A 21,243-nucleotide genomic window follows, 5' to 3' on the forward strand; every position below is an offset into this window, starting at 1 on the left:
AAGTGCTTCACAAGGACCAACAATGCATGACAAGCAGAAATGTATCTGACGTCACTGTGTGCAGTGTTAATTTTCTGTTTAGTCACATCTGAACCGAGTACCTGCTCCTACATGTTTTCTGTGACTTTTACATGTAATAAACTCCACTCAGGACGTCTCGGGGTTTTCCATCAACAACATCTTATTTCTGTCCACTTTAATGGTCAGATGTGTCTACAGATTCTCCCGCCTGAGCTGTGAATCTCTGCAGCTCCTCCAGAGTTACTGTGGGCTATTCTAAGCCTTTTCTGAGAGAAACGTTATCCTTGTCCAACCTGTCAGACTGGATAGGTGGCCTTGTCTCGTTAGATTTGCAGCCGTACCATGTGCATTCCTTCGGATGATGGATTGAACAGCAGTCTATAAGCAGCTTAGGCTATTGTTGTCTCCATGATGCTCGTCATGCACCATTGTTCCCCTCCAAACCTCTGAGGGATTCACAGAGTAGCTGCAATTATACTGTAAGGCATTTGTATGCACAGAAGTCACATGGTATGTATTCCAATTAAATAATAATTAGAAATGTATGCCAACAAAATGTAAAAAAAAAAAAAGTGTGAGAGATAAAGCAAATATTTATACTTCAAGAAGTTTAAATCATCATCTTTGCAGTATTTTTTTTTTTTAGGGGTATGTTATAATTGCCTGAAAGTCTTTCCCACTGGTCGCTGACCTTTAATAGGCCACCAAATCACTAAACTCTTTTTGACCGGGTTTTTTTGATTATTATTATTATTTCCTACCACGCATGACTTGCTCTGCTGAAAACACCTGCAGTGCCCTGTGCTGGCCTTCAACAGGTGGGGGTGGGGGGAAGACTTCAAAAATTCAGCAGTGACGTGGCAAACAATCTGTGTCCTGCCCTGCACTTTGCCTTTCTGCCTTGAGACGACTGCTCTTATGTGGCTTACTGTGCCAAAGGCAAACTCTTTCAAGTTGCTCGGGATCTGTGCGCTACATGAGGATTGAATTCGAGATAACTGGGGCCAGAACAGTTTGTCAGGCAAGCCGGTAAAGTGGTTCATTTGACAGATGTTATCTCAAATGGATCTGATAGGCTGGTGTTTAATCCTTCAGAAGCACCTTCCTTCAGGACATTAGCTTCCACAGAGACGCCCTTTTTATGAACTCTTGGCAGAACAAACGAATCACTCTGAGTCAGAGTAACTATTGCATTTGGGATCAAATTATGACATTGTTTCTCGCTACTTCAACAGTCTTGCAGTACTGACTGATAGTTATAATTTTTGAATGGCAAAATCTCTGTGACTGCCTTTAGATTCAAGCAACCCATTGTTGCTTGAATGCAGGAGAAAATATATAAACATGGACTTTCCCAAACACTAGTAAGACTTGTGTGCTTCAGTCAGATGAGACTAAAATTGAGTTCTATCTCAAAAAAATCCAGAAATGTCTGGCATGGGAAAAAAAAGGAAAATATGTGGAAAAGAAGCTGTTGCATTGGGTGGAGGACCTGTCATGCTGTGGGTGTTTTTTTTTTTTTCCAAACATCTTTGAAACCTTGTTAGAGTGAAAGGCATCATGAGCTATTTGACATATCACAATATTTCAAAATTAAGTCGGGTAGTCTCTTCCAACAAACAAGGAAATTAGTTGGATCAACAAAACACACGTCATTAGACATAAAATCAAGCTTTTTTCATGACCATGTCAGTTTCCAAATGGAAAACCTGTGGGATGAACTGAATGATTTCATCCAGATCCGAATTAGGGAAGTCAATGTCATCTTACAACCTGAAAAAACAGGAAACGCAACAGAAGAAATCTGAAACGGTGCATTTCTTTTTTTCCACAAAGCACAAGTACAAGTCTGAATAGGTGAACTTCTACTTCCCCAGAAGTAAAAGTTTGTATTTTGCTCTTTTCACAACAATAACCAGAACGTGTTGGTTTACTGACCCTCATCGGTTGTTTCAGTGCAGCAAAGCAAGATGTGGATGTCCTGACATTAAAGTCAGAGGACAAGGCAGAAAGTTGGAGGCAGTAGAGAAGTAGCTGCACCCCCTACGATCCACGCCAACTGTGCCACAGGCAAAAGAAGCTGCACAACAAGAAATGGTAATGTCTTCTCACTTGGTAAAGAAAGCAAGGACAGGTAGCGCCTCGCTCCACCGAAACATTTTAAAATCGTAAACAAGACCTTGGAATAAAATTACTGCGTTCTTTGTTGCTCTTATTTTTAATACCCTAGACACCCTGCAAGAGGGAGTGTGGAGTTTGTGTGTTTTTCTCCTTTACCTCCAGAGAAAATCCTGTGGTCAGTGTCTTTTTTCATTAGCTTCCACTATCAAGTAATGTATTTCGAGTGTCAATGCAAGTAGCGACTCACAAAAAAAGTTAAAGATATTATTAAACTCACAGCAATTCGTGGTCAAATACTGAGTTCCCTCAAAGGTTATGGTGCCTTAAAAGGCATTATTCCGGTTTATTAAGAGGTAGGAGGGATGATGGGATGTTTGAGGGAGAACATATGGATTTAAAATTTAACATTATAACATTTTTGGTTATGCCTATTGTTTAGGCACGGTTTGTAAGAAACTAAAAACTATGATGGCCAAGAGTTGAAAAAGTGAAAAATGTGATTGCTGATCTTAAGTAATTACTCATTACTTAAAGTATCGTCCTTCACAGCGCCTTACTTTGGTAAGAGGTTGGATCATGAAGCAAAAAACTCTAATATGTAATGTATCAGGAGCTAGACGCTGTCTGCTTCTCATGAATATTTTGGTGTATTGTAAACAAAGCCTCAAATAAGTTATTCCATTTATTGATCCCTTGGGTCATGTTACCCACGTAAGCTTTTCATTTAAGCAATGTAGAAAGAATTTATCAACAAATCTGAATATTTTTTTAATACATTTGTGAAGTAGCCAACACATTGTGGCTCTGTTTTGCATAACTTAGTATTATGCAAACTGGGAGTTATTTCCATTCTTGTTAGAATAAACAATTCTTTCTTGCGTTGCTGACATTTAGAGACCAATACCTGACTTAAGTTAAACTTAATTTGGATTAAATTACCTGCCCTGTACTCCAAAGCCCAATTAGGACTTCTTGATTTGGTAACTCTGAACCACATTGAGAGTCATTAACCACAAATGACAAAAACATGGAACAGTGGGGAACCTCCTCAGCAGTGATCAGTCTATGGAAACAGCAAATTTCCTTAAGAGCAAATCTCTGACTCACCCCAGAGGTAATAAAATAACCCAGAACAACATCTGAAGCTCGGTAGGCCTCATCAACATCAGCTAAGGTCAAGGTTTGTGACCAACACTACGAAATTGGACAAAATGGGCTCAGCGGGGGACTTTCAGGTCAAGTACCACCAGAGGCCAAAAATAACTCAACATTTTTACCAGCCTTGATGATTGCCTAGACTTTTCAGAAAATATCCTGCTGACTAAATAAGACAAAAGTAGAAACTTCTCAGAAAATATGTTCCCTGTTCAAACGTCTGAAAATTTATTTCTGAATATAAATTTGATTGAGATGCTGTGGCATTGATTTGTGCCTGCAAAATCGCCAGTGTGGTTGACTTTAAAGATTATAAAAGAAAAACAGAATAGTGATGTAAAAGACTCATTGGCAGATATTGTAAACACATGGTGGCAAGTATTGCAGCCAAAACGTGGTATTATCAGGTAGTATCAGTCAGCAGGTTTGGATAACTTCTATCTCTTAATAAACAAAAAAATATGTTGAAATTAAAAGTTTTCATGATCAGAAACAGCCCCAGTAAAAATAGGCCAAACCAAGAAAATAATTATATTTTCAAATCACAACAGTGGAGCTAACAGATACCTAACTCTTCACCTCTTGAACAAAAGGTCTGGACCTGAGTTGGGTGTGGTAGTCGGGGGACTTAGCAGTGTGTTAACGTGACTGGAAGCAACACTTTTGGTGGAGCAGTAACGTGAAACCTGGAATGTGCTGCTGATGAGGTCATACCTGTGTGTGTGTGTGTGTGTGTGTGTGTGTGAAGCCTCAGAGAGGATTTGGTTCACAGCGTCTCGACGCCCCATCAGTAATGATGTCATGGGAAACTCTTCAGCCCACCTTGGCTGTTTGTAAACTCTCTCTGATTCCTTGCAGGAATCTGCCGGCCACATTAAAGGCCCAGGTCTGAACTCCTGAAACCCCCCCACCCCCCCTTACCCCCCCATCATGTCTGAAGGGAGTCTACTGTAGCATCACTGCGCTGAAGCAGGCAAGTGAAAATATACTCCAGCTTGGACAAGATGTAAATCATTACTCTTTCCTTTGATGTTCTTCCCATCTCTTCCTCTCGCTCGCCCATCTCCCTCTTGTCTTCACTACTTATCATTTCCCTTGACCATAAACTCTGTGAACAGATCCCTGCTGCTGTCCTGCTGGTGCACGGGGGCCCTCCCCTTTTAGTGCTGAAAAACAGATCAACTTGGAGGACCTGGGAACATGAAAGGAGCGAACTAACTACAGGGGATAAACGCATTCCTGTGCAACTCGACCTGCTACCGCTGCTGCTGCTGCTGGCCGGTGGCAGGGCAGGGGAACGAGCAGCGAGACGCATGGATGGCTCAAAGTAAGGTGGAGAAGGGGAGGGGTGGCTAAATATCCCAGCTCTCTCAGATCTTGCATGCAGCAAGCGGCACTTGACCTTTCCAGCACTAAAGGAATATGACAGCCGTGAAGCCGACAGAGAGAAATGTGGTGGGGGCATAAGGAGGGGAGACGTGAGCGAGAGACAAAAGCCACACAAAGTGCAGGCTGCCACCAAAACAGTTAGTTTGCAATCAACGTCAGTCATCCCCCCTGTCGGGACAGTTTGATTTTCACTTTTCAAATGAGGCGTTTATTTTTGGCCTGATAACAGGGCTGGCTAAATTGAAATTGGCAGCTCGACAATCTACAGATAATAGTCAGCTACGCAGGAGATCATGTGACAAGCCTTTTCTTTCACTTCGCCCGAGCCCCCGCCCTTTCTCTCCCGTCGAAGACGAGGAAAAGGGATAATCTTAGCAACAATCAGAGGAGGCTGAGAAGGCAAAAAAAAAAAAAGAGGAACTTAAACTGATGGGAAGAAGAAGACGAGCGAAAAGGAGGGAGGGAAAAATTGCGGTTTGAGTAATTTGCTGATGATCAGGAGAGGGGGAGGTTGAGGGGGTGAGGTGGGGTGAGGGGTGTACAGGAGAGGTGAGGATAGAAAGAGAAAAGAAGGGAATTACTTTAATGTTTCTGGCAGCATACCAGCTGAGGTCTCAAGGTTATCCTGGCTTTCCAAACTCCCACGGGAAAGGTGGAGTGCTGAGGGCCGAGGGGAGGGAGGGGGGAGAGGGCTGGAGGTGAAACGGAGGAGGGAGAGAAACCTGCCCTTTTTCTACTGGAGGGAGGCTGTTGCTCAGGGGGGAGCGTAATCCTCAGACCCGCTTGTATGATAAGGTTGGCCTTGGCCCAGGTAGGAGGAGGAGGTGAATAAATGGCTCTGGGGCTTCCCAGGGCATCTCTGCTGCACAGCAGCGAAACGAAGAAATTTCATAAATGTTAACTGGAGTCATGACGAGCAAAACAAAGTGATGAAGTTATTTTCAGCCACTTCCCACTGTGAAAAATTTTTGGACTAATGCTTTATGTACGAATGCAGTGCCTCGCAGAAATGACTCATACCCATTGATAGTTTGTATTTCATCATGTGTGACTTATAACAAATGATGTACGTGTTTTGTGACAGACAAATACAATGTGATGCAACACTTGCAAGTTGAAGGAAAAACTTTTCTCAATAAAATTTTAGAAAACTTTGGGATGCAGTTGTAATCATTTTTAATCGCCTTTCATTGCAGTTATAGCTGCAGCTCTTTTAGTTTTTGCCCCATTCTTGGTAAAATAGCTCAGCCTCTGTCAGATTAGAGGGAGAATATTTGTGAACAGCAGTTTTCAAGGCTTTCCTTAGATCGCTATTTGGTCTGGACTTTGACTAGGCCATTCTAACACGTAGATTTTTTCTGATTAAAAACTTCTGTTGTCGTTCTTGCTCTATATTTATTGTTGAACCTTCACCCAACAGGACTTTTTGCAACTTCTAGAAGCTTTCCTTCCAGGACTGACTGTCAAATATACAGAGTTTTTCTGGCTCTCCTTTTCAACAATGTCTGACACTGACCTGCCACTTCTGCAGGTCAGATTTGTGAAGTCCATCACTAGTTAACCCAACATTTCTTCATTCTCCTGTGAAGTATCAGAACCTATATTCGACGTGTGATTGAATCAGTGTTTTAGAGTCACAAAGAGATGTTTGTTGATACTGGCTGTATTTGTTTACACCAAAGTTAGCTTATTAGAGATAATTGAATCACGGCTCCAAGCTGTCAGTTGTGTGTATGCTAGCTGGATCTTCAAAGCTGGCCTTCCTACCATCAGTCAACAAACAGTCTGCTCAGAAGTAGACTGGGAAGCCTCGTTAACCTGTAATTCAAATGTGCTGAGAGTAAACAAGGGGAACTCCTCTCTCACTCATTTAATGTGGATCTGATCATAATTGATGGGATAATGGAGAAGAGCTGTGAAATGTTTGAATCACTCACAAAAATGCCTAAGTGGCCTTGCCCCACCCCCCTCCCAACTTTAGCTGCAAGCTTTGAGACAAGTCAACATGATTTTGTATGAACACATTTAAACACATTAATCCTGACTAAACATTGATTCAGCTCCGAGCAATAAATCTGGGAAAGCAATAGATGTGTTTGAAAGCGTTTTAAGGAAAAACAGAGAACAAGTGAAATATGCTGGGTAACAGGAAGGAATGTAAAAATCTAGTGCCTTGTAGAAATATTCATACCCACTGATATTTCAAGTTTGTCACTTTACAGCCACAAAATAGTATATTATTGAGATTTAATATCAGAGGTTTACAAAAAGTAGCATAATTGTGAAAAGGAAGGAAATGACGCAGGATTTTCTAGAATTCTTACTGGTAAAACTTTTAAAACTGTGTAATACATTTGGATTCAACTAACTGTAATTTAATGCCAAACTCACCAAGAAATGGGTGTTAACCTAAACTGACCATCCAGGGTCATTTAAGAATTAATCAGAAAAGAGAAGTGCCTGATGGTAACTGTAGAGGATCTGAAAAGATCCACAGCTCTGGTAGGATAGTTTGTTTACCGTAAAGCTATTAGTTGTGCAATCTTCAAATCTACTATTTCTTGTTAGATGGCAAAAAAGAAAGCAGACATTGATGGAAAGCCTTGTTTGCAGTCTGTCACACGTCTGGAGACTCAGATAACTTACGGAAGAAAGCGCTTTGAGAACATCAGAGCAAAATTGAAATTCTTGGCCCACATGAAAAACAGCAGAAAAAGGAAAGGTGATCATTCTGCATCTACATACAGAATGATCAAGAAAACTTTACAGAGGCTGCAAAAGACTTGAGATTGGATGGAGATTTGCCTTCCAACAGGACATTGACCTTAAACATACTGTCAGAGAAACAATTAAATTATTTAAATCTAAGTATATTGATAGGGAAGAATGGTCCAGTCAAAGTCCAGATCTACATCAAGTAAGAATCTCTGATAAATTTGTGGTGTACTGAGCATGAATCATGTGCAAAGAAGCATGAAAATATGAATGCATGCTAAACTTTTTTTAGATTTTTTATTTGGAAAACATTTTGAAAACCAAATTTGAAAACAATTCCTTCCACTTACCAAGCACAATTTTGCATTTGTCTTTTACATAAAATTTTAATAGAATATAATAATTTTCAACACACCGTATGCATGAAGTTATATTTCTGACCAGGATAAAAGAAATTGAAAATGATATAAGAGCAACTCTTGGAAGACCTCAAAATAAAACGAAGTGTAGACCTTATTTTAAGTGGGTGCAGTGTTTGTACCAGCTCCTGTTGTGTGTGTATTACTTAATTTATTAACTCACTCATGAAGTGTTGCATCAATTGGCCAGAAACCTTTTTTATATATATATATATAAACAAAGAAACTGAGACCGTGAACATCTAGCTGAAATCTATTCTAAAATCTATATCTTTAATCTCTCCTTTTGCTCAATTGTTCAAAAATACGTCCGCGGTCAGAGCATCCAGTAAACTGCGGTTCATTTGCATGAGTGGCCCTCACCCCCACCCTCACATCACAAAGAAGCAACAGAAGATATATTCCCAGTTTGCTCCTGCCTCAGGCATGCTAACCAGAGACTGAGGCCAACTCACTGGTCCTCTCCCTAACCACTTCCTCTTCACTGCTGCCGGGTTTGACTCACCATGACCTCTAACCTTCGACGCTACACCGCCTCCCCCACACATGCAAATAGCGCCGGTCTGCTCCAGGAGGCATTAAAAAAAAAAAAAAGGAAAAGATGGAAGGAAAGAAACGAGAACAAGCAGAAGGAGCGGTGTGGATGGATGAAAGCTCAGGGAGCTGATGCTGGTGAAGGAGGAGAAGCAGGACCCCTAAAGGAAGCTTCTTGGTCTCTGAAGTGGAAGGAGGCCATGGCAGCTGTCTGGGGAACCTCTGCTCTGCAGCCCTGCACTGAGGCCTTAAAACATCTCCCTGCTGAAGCCAGCCAAAACGGATCCCAGCTCCTGTGTCTGCAAGGCTTTCAGTGACCCATCCTGATCTCGCTCTGTGTGTTGTTGTTCGTGCATGCGCTGGCTCGTACGGGGGAAAACGAGCACCTTTACTGTACTTAATGTTTTCCTTGCTCCCAGGCTGCTTCGGGCTCTTCGGTTTGTGTGTCTGAGGGGAGGCAGGCGATGTGTGCGGCTGCATCTGGAGAGCCTCCAAAAAAAAAAAAAAAAACAAAAAAAAAACAACCCTCATCTCCTCCCGTCTTTCCTCTTTCTGTTCTCTCTGCTCGGAGGATCTGTCAGTTCTCCTCCTCTCTCTTTGTCCCTGCTTTGATCCTGCTCTCCAAGCCTTGGCTGGCCTCGCTAACAGCAGCTGAGCACAGGTCCTGCTTCACTCCCACTATAACAACACATATTCATTCCGCACTGGGATGAAGCACCAGAGCACGCGCACACGCACACACACCCACACACACTTTCACTCGCTGCTTCACTTAGCCCTCAGTAGCACACTCCAGAATCAGTAATAACAGACTCTGCTATCATCATGTGTAAGTTGTCGACGCTAATCGCTTTCGCACGGCGCACTGTAAACTGTAACCAGACATTCACACCTCGAGCACCCTGGGTGATGGGTCACTCTAGCTGATTGTGGGTGATACTTCTGCTAAGAAAAGCTTCTCTTGGGCATTTTGTTTAGATACAGTGTGTTGTTTTCAAAGCGTAAGGAGTCTATAATTTGCAGATTTGATCACTGCTTCTGTACGGCTGCAGCCGGCATTTAAACATCATGACTTAAACATGATGGGAAACAGTGGTGCGTTTGGCTTTCATACAAACATAACCTTTGTAGACTATAGGAGCTTATGCATAATCCACTTCTCCATTATAGATAGAAGTCAAGTCTGTGAGACACTATATATATATATATATATATATATATATATATATATATATATATATATATATATATATATACTAATTATACAAGGATTATACAAGGTTATACAAGGTTGTATATTTAGTGTGTGCTTCACATTTTGTCACAGTCATGAACCTTTATTGGGATTTAATGTAATTATCAACACAAAGTAATACACAATTTCAAACAAAGATGCTAACCCCGTTGTTGCTACAAAGTGCTGAGTTGGTGCTACTGGAAATGTGTCTTAATCCTTGTGTTTACAAATGGGGTCCAACCGACCCCACACCCGTAAAACTTGTATTATTTGCCACAGTCCTCCACGTTTGCTTCAGTCCTTGCATGCACAAGGGTTAATAGTTCTTCTGTCAAAAGATCCTCCCACCTGAGCTGTTGATCTCTGCGAATCCTCCAGAGTCACCGTGGGCCTATTGGCTGCTTCTCATCCTGAACTTCCCAATTAATGTCAATGTTAATGTAAGCAGACCGCCATGTTTTGAAATGTTTTTAGTTGTGCTTTGACTTCCATTTTCATGTGACAGATCAAACAGCTTTCTGAGATGCTCCTTGGACTCTGGACTAAAAGTAGACAAACACAAAAACTTTGAAAAACCTTCACAGAGGAACGAGAGACTTTTTCATCAAGATGACTTTGAAAGACTTCAAAAGAAAAGAGAAGAAAAAGAAATTAGTTGGCACAGTACTCTAGGTCACCTGTCAATTAACTGACAGTTTGCTTCCCTTCTTCTCATGCAAAGTAATTAATCTAAAACTATTTTTATTCTTCTTAAATTAATTGGGGTTTTACTACTTTTATCAATAGGATTTCTTTCTGATTCATCACTTATTCACTTGATGAAAACCTGGTCTATTCTATAAAACTCGGGGAAAATGAAGAGATGAGTGTTGAGATGAGTATTTAAAGCTTTTTATTTTTCGCATTTACAAACAGAACTGCAAAATCCAGCCTGCAGCTGACTGTGCTGCACACTCACTGCTAACCTCTTCTAGGAAATGAAAGCAGATCTTGTTGACTGTGTTAATCACAGTGTAGGCTCTTGGATAAGTCAGGTCAAACACTGTTGCTGGCATCCCTCTTGGGACAGCAGAGTGTTTCCAACCAGTGCCATCCTCAGTTTGTATGCAGCAGCCACATTATCGCTGCAGATTTCTAACCACAATCTGCAATTTAGCTTTAATCCAAACTTTCTCAGCCACATCTGGCAGCCAAAGCTTGCACATTAAGGCGCTGTGTGGCAGTGAGACACTTTTTCACTCTCCAAAGGTCCTTGGCTGAGTACAATATTGCAGTGTGCGGCGGTCCTTACACAAGAGAGACCAATAAAGATATGAGTCCTGGGAAAATGTGAGCAGAGGTATGAAAAGAGGAAGAGGGAGATAAAAGGAGAAAGAGCTGATATAAAACAAGAGATAAGAGCAGTAATGATAAAAAAAGGATCAGGGTTGGAGGAAACCATTCAGATTTAGTTCCTCTTTGTTTTTCTGACTGCTTCTTGTCAGAGATGTGTTATTTTTTTATTTTATTTTTTTTTTAAAAGCCAATTATCTCAAAGCAATACGCTCTCAAAGGTTTTCACAAAAGAGAGACACGGTTCGCTGTGATTCCGCCCGTTTCCCACAGATTGGTGCGCAGGTAACACTCCGGGGACCGACGGAGCGGCCAGGTGCGCCCGATAAGACTTTCAGCCTGCAAGGGGGGAAAAGTGGGAGGGCGTGACAGAGCCAGGGCTCCGTGACTCAGTTCACAGCCGAAGACCTCTTGCAACATGAGCGTGAGAAAGTAATTCAGGCGGAGAGTGTTTCAAAACCTACCCTGTCTGCCGAGCACCAAGACGTTTGTTTAGGAGCTCTGTCAATGCCATTGTGTGCAAGGGTGAAAAAATGAGTCAGGTGCTCAGCTCGCAACAATAGGAGATGTTGATGATGTATTTGACACAGGCAGCGCACAGTAGGTAGCTTACATGTGGGATTAAAGCTGGTTTATGGCCGCATGTACGCACCAGCTTCACTTTGTCAATTACAGACAAGACGCGTGTGACTCTGCAGTAGTTCAATAGGAAATATCTCTTCTTACTGTAACCAGATTGTTAGATTTTAGAGGGAAACCTGGCAGGAGTGACTGAGGGAAGTTTTCAAAAGAGGGCAATTGATTGACTTTGCTGGGTTTAAATTTTGAACATTATGGACTTTTCTAATATTATATGTTGTATAGGAGAGTGGTTGTGGGCATTCCTGAACAGCTGGCTTTAAAGACCAACAAAATGGCATAAGAATAAAATAAAATAAAATAAATGTTGCAAATCACGTTGTGAAATATAGTTTTGCTTTTTCAAAAATAATATTCACTAAACTTTTAATGGTCAAGCAATGTTTTTTTTTGTTGTTTTTTTTAATTTGGTCAATGTGGCTTTCTGCCCAGGATGGCAAGATAAAAACGTCTGCAATTATGAATTCTATTTATTCACTTGTACAACCTCATTATGAGCACAGCACATGCACTGTATGAAAACATACAGCAAAGAACAACGCAAAATAAGCTTTCTTTATTATAGTCGGGTTTGGACTTGATCATTTCTAGGGCAAAATATCAAGTATTCACACTTACAAGTTTGGATTATTTACTGGAGACTGTTAAAGATTCGATAAGCTATTATTCTGTTTGAGGGGAAAAAAACACGATCTCTATCTATTCTACTGTTTTCCTTATTAATATTTCTGATTATGCTAGTTATAAAAAGTTATTTTTGTGTGTGTGTTAAGTTTTACTGGTTGTGTGTTTAGTTGTACGCACCACTATCACCTGAAAAACTTATATATTTGTCCACTCAACAAGAAAGTGTGACAAATAAAGCACCTAAACTGTTTTAGGACCTAAACTGTGTCGCTCCTGCTCAGTCGACTGTCTAAATACCCGCGCAGCCCCCTCCTGGTTGCCCTTCAAATTCAGTATCTTGCGGCGAACCGCTGGCGACGCCCCGCAGATCCAGGCGGCAAGCCGGCGAGAGGAGCGCCTTCCCCCGTCGCCTGCGCGCCACGTGTCGCGGTCTGTGCACCAGCTGGAAGTGTGTGAGGCTCGGTTTAACCTGTGCGTGTCAGTCTGGCTTTTTTCATGTTGATTTAATCACTTTTCATCTTTGTCGAACATCACGCACGGTGTTTTCAGCTTTATAAAAGCGAAACAAAATGCAATTAAGCAACGTTTCATTTCTCTTATGTCTTTGTATTTTATTAACGAACAGGTAGGCTTAAGGCTCGGGAGGGAGTAACATCTTTATAGATAAGACTAAACTTTTAGTGTAGGCGATGACAGACACCGCAAGTTTAAAAGCCTTCTTGTTTGTGAAGTTGCACAACCTTAAGAATGCAGCAGAGCTGCTGCTCCTCTATAAACCCCAAAGGGCGATAGTTGGCATCGTGTTCCTCTCTTTATGTCCGTCTGCTCTTTCGCCTATCTAACTACAATAAAGATAAGGAAATGAAATTATGACCTGATATCTACAAAAGCCTTGAACGCTGTGGGACGGCCACAGGCGGAAAGGAGGAGGAGGAGGCATCGGTGTGAGCTCTGCAGGCTCAGAAATATCTCTGCTCTGGCTCACATTCCGATAAGGAAGCCCGATCCAGCTCGCTCTGTGGGCGTGGTTTTCCCAGGCTTTTAAAACAGCAGCTGCTATTTACCTTCCCCTCTAATGTAAACCACCGCCGCCGCCACATACCCTCCCCTCACCGCGCATGCACCCTCCTCCGCCTCCTGCAGCCCGGCGGCCAAAACCTCCAACCAGCGCGCGCTCATAAAACATCCTGGCACGTGCTCCACATTCACAGCACCGACGGATGATTAAGTGGCAGATTCTGCACCACAGACCTATAGAAGCTGCAGTGTAATGTGGAAACGAAGTGATGCTCGCGCTCGGGGTCACACTCGTCTACGAAAGGAAGACTCGAGACAGAGGTCAGCCTCTCATGTGTTCCTCTCATGAGGTTTTAAACTCGTCATGAGTTGTCATCCCAAGTTGTTGCCTTTACAAATGTAATTATTCCAGTTAGTCAGAAAGAAACCAAAGCTCGACCCTGGTGTGATTCTGTTGCAAAGTTCTGACCTGAGGTGTAAGTGGACATGCGGCTGCTCCTATAAGTGAATTTAGGTGAAGCACGAGGCTAACAGACCTTCAAAGTTTGAGTCGTAACTTAAAGGGTTTTTTTTTTTCATAGAGGCGGCCATATTGGGTCCTCTGATAATTTTGAGTTAGCGACCAAATCGAAAAAACATAATAGAATTTCCTGACTTTTATGTACTGCAGTACATACTACATACAGACTACATCTAGTCATATACAGTAGATGGGGGCAAGAAGGTGGCCATTTTAACTCAGCCTGTAAATTAAAATTTTGGGGGAAAATGCACACAAGATTGCCTGGTCAAGGTTATGGCTACTCTTAAATATCTGAATCCTTTAATATAAAAAAAAAACACTAAGCTGCTCAATGATTATTACTTCAACTGCTCAATATTTGTTACCTCATGTATATGCGTATTTTTTTTTTTACTTTAAAGTTGACTTTTGAATGCCCGTCTCCAAATCGCTTTATCTATGATGACAGTATAATGAAACTCTGGTTGTTAGGGTGACATTCCAAAGAATTCATGTTGACTCATGAAAATTTTATGGAGGCACCCATGGTTTAATGGCTTTAACATGTGGCTATCAGTATGAATAAAACATAAAACGGATTTTTGTAACTTTTTATATATTTTTTTCCCAATAACACAATATATTGTAGTCATCTGCACTTCTCTTCAACTAATGACAGTCAACCCCAAACTGTCAAAAGCAGATGGAAATTAATGGACATTTTCTATTAATTTATGTTAATAAAATATAGTTGAACATGTGGAAGAAAGTGCTTCTGTCAAATGGGACTAAGATTTAATTTAATGGCTAACATGAAAAGCATTCGATGTAGAGGAAAACTAACACACCCTGAATGTGTCATCCTAAAGAATAGCATGGTGGTGGCAGCATCATGCTGTAGGGAAGCTTTTCTTCAGCAGACCCAGTCAAGGTCAACAGTTTGGGGACTGGTGTAAGCTCGGGTCATCTCTGCATAGCACTTATGCACATAATCTTCTTTATGTCTGAATTTAAGAGAAGAAAATATCCTTTTGGGGGGTAAATTCTGTTTTGACGACAAATCAGTTGATTTTGGTACATGGCTGACTTGATATCCTTAACTTACAGAAATTTAGCTAGCCATTTTTGAAACAAAACTGAAATTTTGTTATGGGTTTTGCATTTGGTGGTCCACATTAAGATTATTAGTGGCCCCCATCTGGTCACCCCTCATAAAACTTTCTGGAGGCACCCCAGAGATTTCCTCTGGATGGAGTTTCAAACGTTGCTACGTTTAATGAGAAACACGGAAATGTGCGAAGACGGAGTTGTTGCCGTTTCCCTTATTTTAATTCTTTGCTGCTAACTCGTGCCTGGCAGATAGGAGGTCCTTGCGCCTCTCTCAGTCAGCGGCTCCGCTGTTAATATGTAAACGCTACGATGATTGAAGACTGCAGACAGTTTCCCCGGCTGCGCCCTCAGCCCGGGCCGTGCGCCATTGGCCGCCAGCTCCAGCGGGGCCAAACAGCCAATGGGAGGGCGCCGACCACGAGCCGTCCTCCCTCGGGCCTCGTGTCCCTCGCCCTGATTGGTTGAAAGTTACTGTGGGAAAGAAAGTTTGGGAAGTTTCACACGAGCCGTTCGCGTGCAGTGAGAGATATAAATACAAGGCACACGCGGAGAGCCCGATAGAGAGAGAGAGAAACTGCGTCCGCTCCTGCTGCCTCTGCGCATCACTGACGGATTCTAACTCATCCCGGGATTTGCTTCCGACAGAGACGGACTTTAAATACTAGCTGACAATATCAGCTTCATTTTTCTACGCAAGTGGATGGAAATTTGCTGTGATTTTGTTGGAGTTTTCTAATAAGAAAGAAAAGATGCCTGCCGATATGATGGAAAAGTCCTCATCCTCTCCGGTCGCTGCGACGCCGGCGAGCATGAACACAACTCCCGACAAGCCCAAGACAGCATCTGAACACAGAAAGGTTGGTATTTTCAAATAATCATATTGCTGTTAACAATAATAATTAGGGTGGCATTCTGAGCTCTGTGCGGGAAGCGGTGATTTTAATAGCTTGCTTCCACTTTTTAGTCATCAAAGCCGATCATGGAGAAGAGGAGACGAGCCAGAATAAACGAGAGCTTGGGTCAGCTGAAGACTCTCATTCTGGATGCGCTCAAAAAAGATGTAAGTACTCAGCCGTCCTCATGGATATTAATAAACGTCCAAACAGTCTGTGTCAGCCATGGGAAAACTGCGCGTAACGCTAACCAGGTGCGCTTTGCGCCCCCGCAGAGCTCCAGACACTCCAAACTGGAGAAGGCAGACATCCTGGAGATGACAGTGAAGCACCTCCGGAACCTGCAGAGAGCTCAGATGACCGGTAAGTTCAACATCCCACTCTGATTTATTTCTTCACTTTGAACGCATCTATAAAAGTCACTCTTGTTTCAACATTTCCGAACTTTTCCTAATAATATCCTCATGCTTCCCCCCCCCCCCCCCGCCCCCCTGTCTGTTTCTCTTTAGCTGCTCTGAACACTGACCCCTCCATATTGGGAAAATATCGCGCAGGATTCAGTGAATGCATGAATGAAGTCACCCGATTCCTTTCCACCTGCGAGGGCGTCAACACCGAAGTCAGGACGCGGCTCCTGGGCCACCTGGCCAGCTGCATGACGCAGATCAACGCCATGAACTACCCCAGCCAGCATCAGCACCAGCACCAGCTCCCCCCAGCCGCCGGATCGACGCACCCCTCCTTCGCCCAGTCCATGGTTCAGATCCCCAGCTCCTCCCCGCAGGTGCTCCCAATGAACCCCGCGTCCTGCAAAGGGGGCTCTCCGCCGGCCAGCTTACCGTCAGACGCGACCAAAGTGTACGGCGGCTTCCAGATCGTACCTGCCACAGACGGACAGTTCGCTTTCCTCATACCGAACGCGGCCTTTGCGCCGAACGGCCCCGTTATCCCCGTGTACGCAAACAACATGAGCACGCCGGTGCCTGTTCCTGCTGCGGTGTCCCCCGGAGCCCCATCCGCCAACACAGATTCAGTGTGGCGACCCTGGTGAAAAGAGAAGCACCAGGAGGGGGGGGGGGAGACTAACTATACATTTATTAGTTTTAAAATCTTTGGTCAATAGAAAGTTGTTTCAAACCTGTTTTTATTTTTCTTGTAAAATGGAAAGAGTATGCACTATATTTGTACAGCTAACAAGGGAGTAAAGTTCATATTGAAATGAGATTTGTATCGTGGAAGTCCGTTCACTGCATTTTTTATATATATATTTGAGTTGTCTTTTTTACTGTGTGACGCCAAAGATATGTTCAATGCTCTTATGCTGTTCTTCGTTTTGGAAGACAAATAAATTTGTAAAGATACGGAAAAACTGGTCTAAGCGTTGCTTCTTGTAGAAGAAAGGTACGCTCACTTGTTTAACTTGTTGGGGGGTTTTGTGCGTAAAAGCTCATTTCAGCTGAGCCATCAAGCTGAACTTTCTTCAGGTCTATTAGGTTTCTAATTAAGTAATTGTTTGCCGTATAAAGGCACTTTTAAGAGCCAGAAGTTGGTTAAAATGTGTAAATTTAGACATAATTATAGGAACAGCACTTGCGTTGGAATTGTAACTACACATTGTTTCAGCTTTCAGACTTTGCATTTTATGAGAATGCACCAAATATATTTTTGATGAGTGGCGTTGCGGAAAAGTTATCAACCACCGAAGACCCGATTAGAGATCAATAAGATGAACAAGTTTGTGGGGGGTGGGTTGGGGGTGGGGATGAGGAGAGGTGCAAGATCATCTGTTTGTGGTGTTACGCACAGGTTCTCCAGCTGTTGGGGCTTTCTTGAAGAAGCTCTGGAGCTTAGCAGAGGTCACTCACGCCATCTAGCAGCAGAAAATGACACTGCAGTCTGATGGGCACAGTATAGGATCGATAGGGTCAAGCACAATAAGTGGCTGCTGGTGTGATGAGTTAAAGAGACTTGGACGTTAGAGAGACTGGGAAACTAACTGCTCACTGTTTTATAAATTATGGATGGGAGATTTTAGTTCAGTATGTTCAATTTTAAGATTCAAAAGTTGTTGAAAGCAACCGGTGCAATGCCTGGCAAAGTATTCTTGAAATATATTGAGGTTACACAACGCAAACCTCAATGTATTTTTATGGATTTTTCTTTTTGACATGGATTGACTATGATAGAGCAGTGCTGATGACATTTTTACAAATGAGGTCAATACTTAGTACAACCACCTTTCAGTTCTGTTACAGCCACAAGTCTTTATTGCTAAGTGTCCCTTTGCAAAGCAGCTTGTGTTTTTAAAAATGTTTTGTTTTTTTTAAGTAGGATTTCATATTGCGAAATGGAAGGAAAATGATACATAGTTTTAAAAGCAAAACGAGTTAAAACATGAACAGAGTGATATGGAAATTGCTCCAAAAATGCTTAATTGGATTTAGGTCTGGAGTGGGACTCAGACATTCAGACACATAATGTCACTGTAGCTCTGGCTGTATTAGGTTTGTTTGTCCTGCCAGAAGATGAATGGTTTTTTTCAGGATTACCTTACATTCACGCCTCTTACCAGGTTTCGCTGCGAGTTGCTGCTGAAGTAAAGCATTCCTACAGAATGATGCTGCCACCACCATGTTTCACCAAAGAGATGGCGATGGTTTTCCATGTAGGCTACAATGTTTCGTTTGGATTTCACGTAGTCAGTTCCAAAAACTCTAACTTGTGTTTCATTGGCTTTCTTCTTGCCTCGCTAGCTGTCATGGAGGACAGCTTTATAGAGTATCAATTTTAGTTTTTCTGTCACTGGATTCTCCTACGCAAGCTGTTACTATGCAGCTCCCAGATAGTTACTATGGACCTTCTGACTGTTTCTGTGCTCAGTCAATAGGTTTTCAGCTGTATCATAGTATTTTCATATTCAGACGGTGGATTGATGAGTTCTCCATGAGATTTTCAAACCTCAGGATATTGTTTAATGAACAAAAACTGCTTTTTTATTCTCCTCATCCCTGAGCTTTCTTTCTTTCTTTGTGATGCTGATTGTTCACTAATGTTCTCCAACAAACATCTCTTGCCTTCACAGAACATCTGTAAAAAAATAACTGTGTCATCTTTTACTTCCCACCACATTGCACTTTGTCATTGTCTATCATATAAAATTCCAATAAATACAGTAAAGTTTGTGATAAAATATATAAAAAAAAGATATAAATACTTTTTGCAAGGTACCATATTGGCAGTGTTTGGATGTTTTGGGTGTTTTGTGTTCGGCAAACAGCCAAAGATTTACTCTAACAATCTGAAAAAGATCAAGCGCCGATAAAGCATCATCAAAATGGGGATTTCTGCAGCTTTCTCTTGAGCAGCAACATTAATCTCGTGGAGGGGAAGCACAGAGAGGAGCCTCGGGCTGCGTCTTTAATCAGGGCTCAGTTCCTCGATGCCAGGGGGCCTGACGGAGGAATGACACGATAAACACATCGTCACTGAGCATGTGGTAGCGCTCTGCTCTGCCCAGGTGTGTGTGCCCCCTCCAGCTATCCGAGTGTGGCCCTTCTTTGAAGGGGGTGTGGGGGGGGGGGTAAGGAGGTGGGTGCAGGTGTTTGCAATTATCACTGTGCTAAGAGGCACAAAGTGTGGATAAGTGCCATCATTTTGAATTTCCATCACACCTTTTTACAGAGGAAGGGGGGCATGCATCCCTGTGTGATTGAAGACATGTGTGTGCTCATGTCCGTGTGTGCATGCTTTCTGTACAGGGTGTGGACATGCCTGGCTAAAGGGCACGAGGGAGGTGAGGCACTGGGGGGTTAAATGGGATGAGGGGAGTTCAAGGAGAGGCCTGCATGCTGCGGAGGCTAACAGTCAGCATCCTGTGTTTTTAGGCCCTCACACACACGCCTGGATGAAGCGTTCCCACAGCATTCCAGCTGCGCTCGTGCTGGTGTCGAGCTTCCTGCCCCTGGCCCCTGGGGCCACAGCTGGACACGGGACGTCTGGGAGGCACGTGGTGTGACCTGGACAACACCCAGCTGCTGAGTCCTCCCACCCTGCCTCGCCGCCTTTCAACCGCTTCCTCCCCCCGCCCCCAACCCATCGACATCTTCAGTGGTTGCTCTCCCCCCTCCTGGAAGCAGCTTTACGAGCCTCTCCAATTACCCAGTGCAGTGGCCGAGCTGCTGGAGTGACCGCACACATGTCACAACACGACCAGGAGGTTAGCTGCCATGCGTGTCCATTAACTTTTCCCACACTCCGCGTGCATTCAGGGAGCGAAAATAGGGGGAGAAAAAACCCTCTGCTTCCTCCTTGGCTCCGTAAGTGCTACCATATGGTCTACTCTGCGTCTCTCTCTCACACAGTCCTCCTTTCTGTCTCTACATCTCTCTCCCAGCCCATCACTGCGGCTGGCTTTGATTGCAGCCCAGACAAGCGAGAGCTTTATGATTTAAGCCCAGAGCTTGCTGTACCAAGCCCTGGACTCGCATTGAAGCCAAACTCTTCTCCCTCCCCTCTTTTTCCCAGTTCCCTTGCAGCCCCCGCCTTCTCCTGCAGTTGCAAGGGAAGGCTGTTTTCTGGCAGGAAATGAATAGCTCCCAGATGAGCGCAGGAACCTGAGAGGTCGTGAGAAAGAGGCGAACCCCCCTCCGCAGGCCCGGCTTGCTGCCAGCCGCCGGGGGAATGTGGGAGAGCGCCTCTCTGACACACGCATCAACCCCTCTGCCCTCCACCACACCGCCTGACTGACTGCCTGCCCGCCTGCCTCAGCGCTGGGCCCCGAGCCTGGAAATAGACTGACAGACGGGGCAACCGCCACCGAGGCAGGCGGCGCGGCTTCGTCAGCCAGCCAGGCAGGGAAAGGGAAAGCTGTGGGAGGGGAGGATGAAGTGTTGGACTTGTGTGGGCAGAAGTGGATCGAGTTGTGTGTTTGCACTGAGAATCCTGACCCAGGCACGCATAACACTGCATAGTTAGGTCTGCAGCTTTACTTTCCTTGGTTTCAACTCATTTATGTTCCATTTACACAGATTTTGTTTGCAGACAGAGCAAGTGTGCACATGTACACACTTGCTCACAGACACTCTTCTCTCTCCCAGATGCTCACTCTCATTCCAGTCAGGACAGGTGTTCTCTGTCAAGGGAAAATGGTTCTCTCTTTGGTTCTCTGTGTGCTGAACTAACATTTACCCCTCCTGAGGCTGACACTGTTATTGGATGTGGTCAGAAGTTTAATTACAGCTGTCCAGAAATATTCCAAGATCTTTTTTTAATCATTGCTCTGCATCTGCATGACTTGCTCTGATTAACTCAATATCGAGCGAAGACCAGATCTTTTGTTTCCAAGTGTAACAGATGTAGAGGATCATGTCTGTCAGCCCTGACCAGGAGTGTGTAGTGGTGATAAGTGATTTTGATATACAGTCTAAAAATGAGGCTGCATGCCTAATTTTTTCTGGCTTTAGTTTTGAAAGCCAGAAATGAATATTAATCTTCAAGTATAACCATAAATTCTCATTTGGATTTCGGTCCAGA

General features: G+C 43.3%; 1 protein-coding gene across 1 annotated transcript; it reads left to right on the forward strand.

Annotated features, from left to right (window-relative positions):
• Window positions 1-15,348: 15,348 nt before the first annotated feature.
• Window positions 15,349-17,080, forward strand: hes1 (hes family bHLH transcription factor 1). Its single transcript, XM_088005021.1, has 4 exons — window positions 15,349-15,675; window positions 15,783-15,878; window positions 15,987-16,074; window positions 16,221-17,080. Exons 1-4 carry the CDS (start codon window positions 15,568-15,570, stop codon window positions 16,760-16,762), a joined length of 834 nt encoding a protein of 277 aa, XP_087861147.1. The 5' UTR covers window positions 15,349-15,567; the 3' UTR covers window positions 16,763-17,080.
• Window positions 17,081-21,243: the final 4,163 nt, after the last annotated feature.

This window comes from Poecilia mexicana, unplaced genomic scaffold, assembly GCF_051168715.1.
Source record: "Poecilia mexicana isolate PSO_F unplaced genomic scaffold, ASM5116871v1 scaffold_4, whole genome shotgun sequence".
Lineage (NCBI taxonomy): Eukaryota > Metazoa > Chordata > Actinopteri > Cyprinodontiformes > Poeciliidae > Poecilia > Poecilia mexicana.

What these genes read in the sequence shown, in the direction of transcription:
- hes1 (XM_088005021.1), top strand. Translation starts at nt 15,568, where the DNA reads ATGCCTGCCGATATGATGGAAAAGTCCTCATCCTCTCCGGTCGCTGCG. An exon ending in TGGATGCGCTCAAAAAAGAT is followed by an intron (nt 15,879 to 15,986) that starts GTAAGTACTCAG and finishes GCGCCCCCGCAG; the next exon opens with AGCTCCAGACACTCCAAACT. An exon ending in GCAGAGAGCTCAGATGACCG is followed by an intron (nt 16,075 to 16,220) that starts GTAAGTTCAACA and finishes GTTTCTCTTTAG; the next exon opens with CTGCTCTGAACACTGACCCC.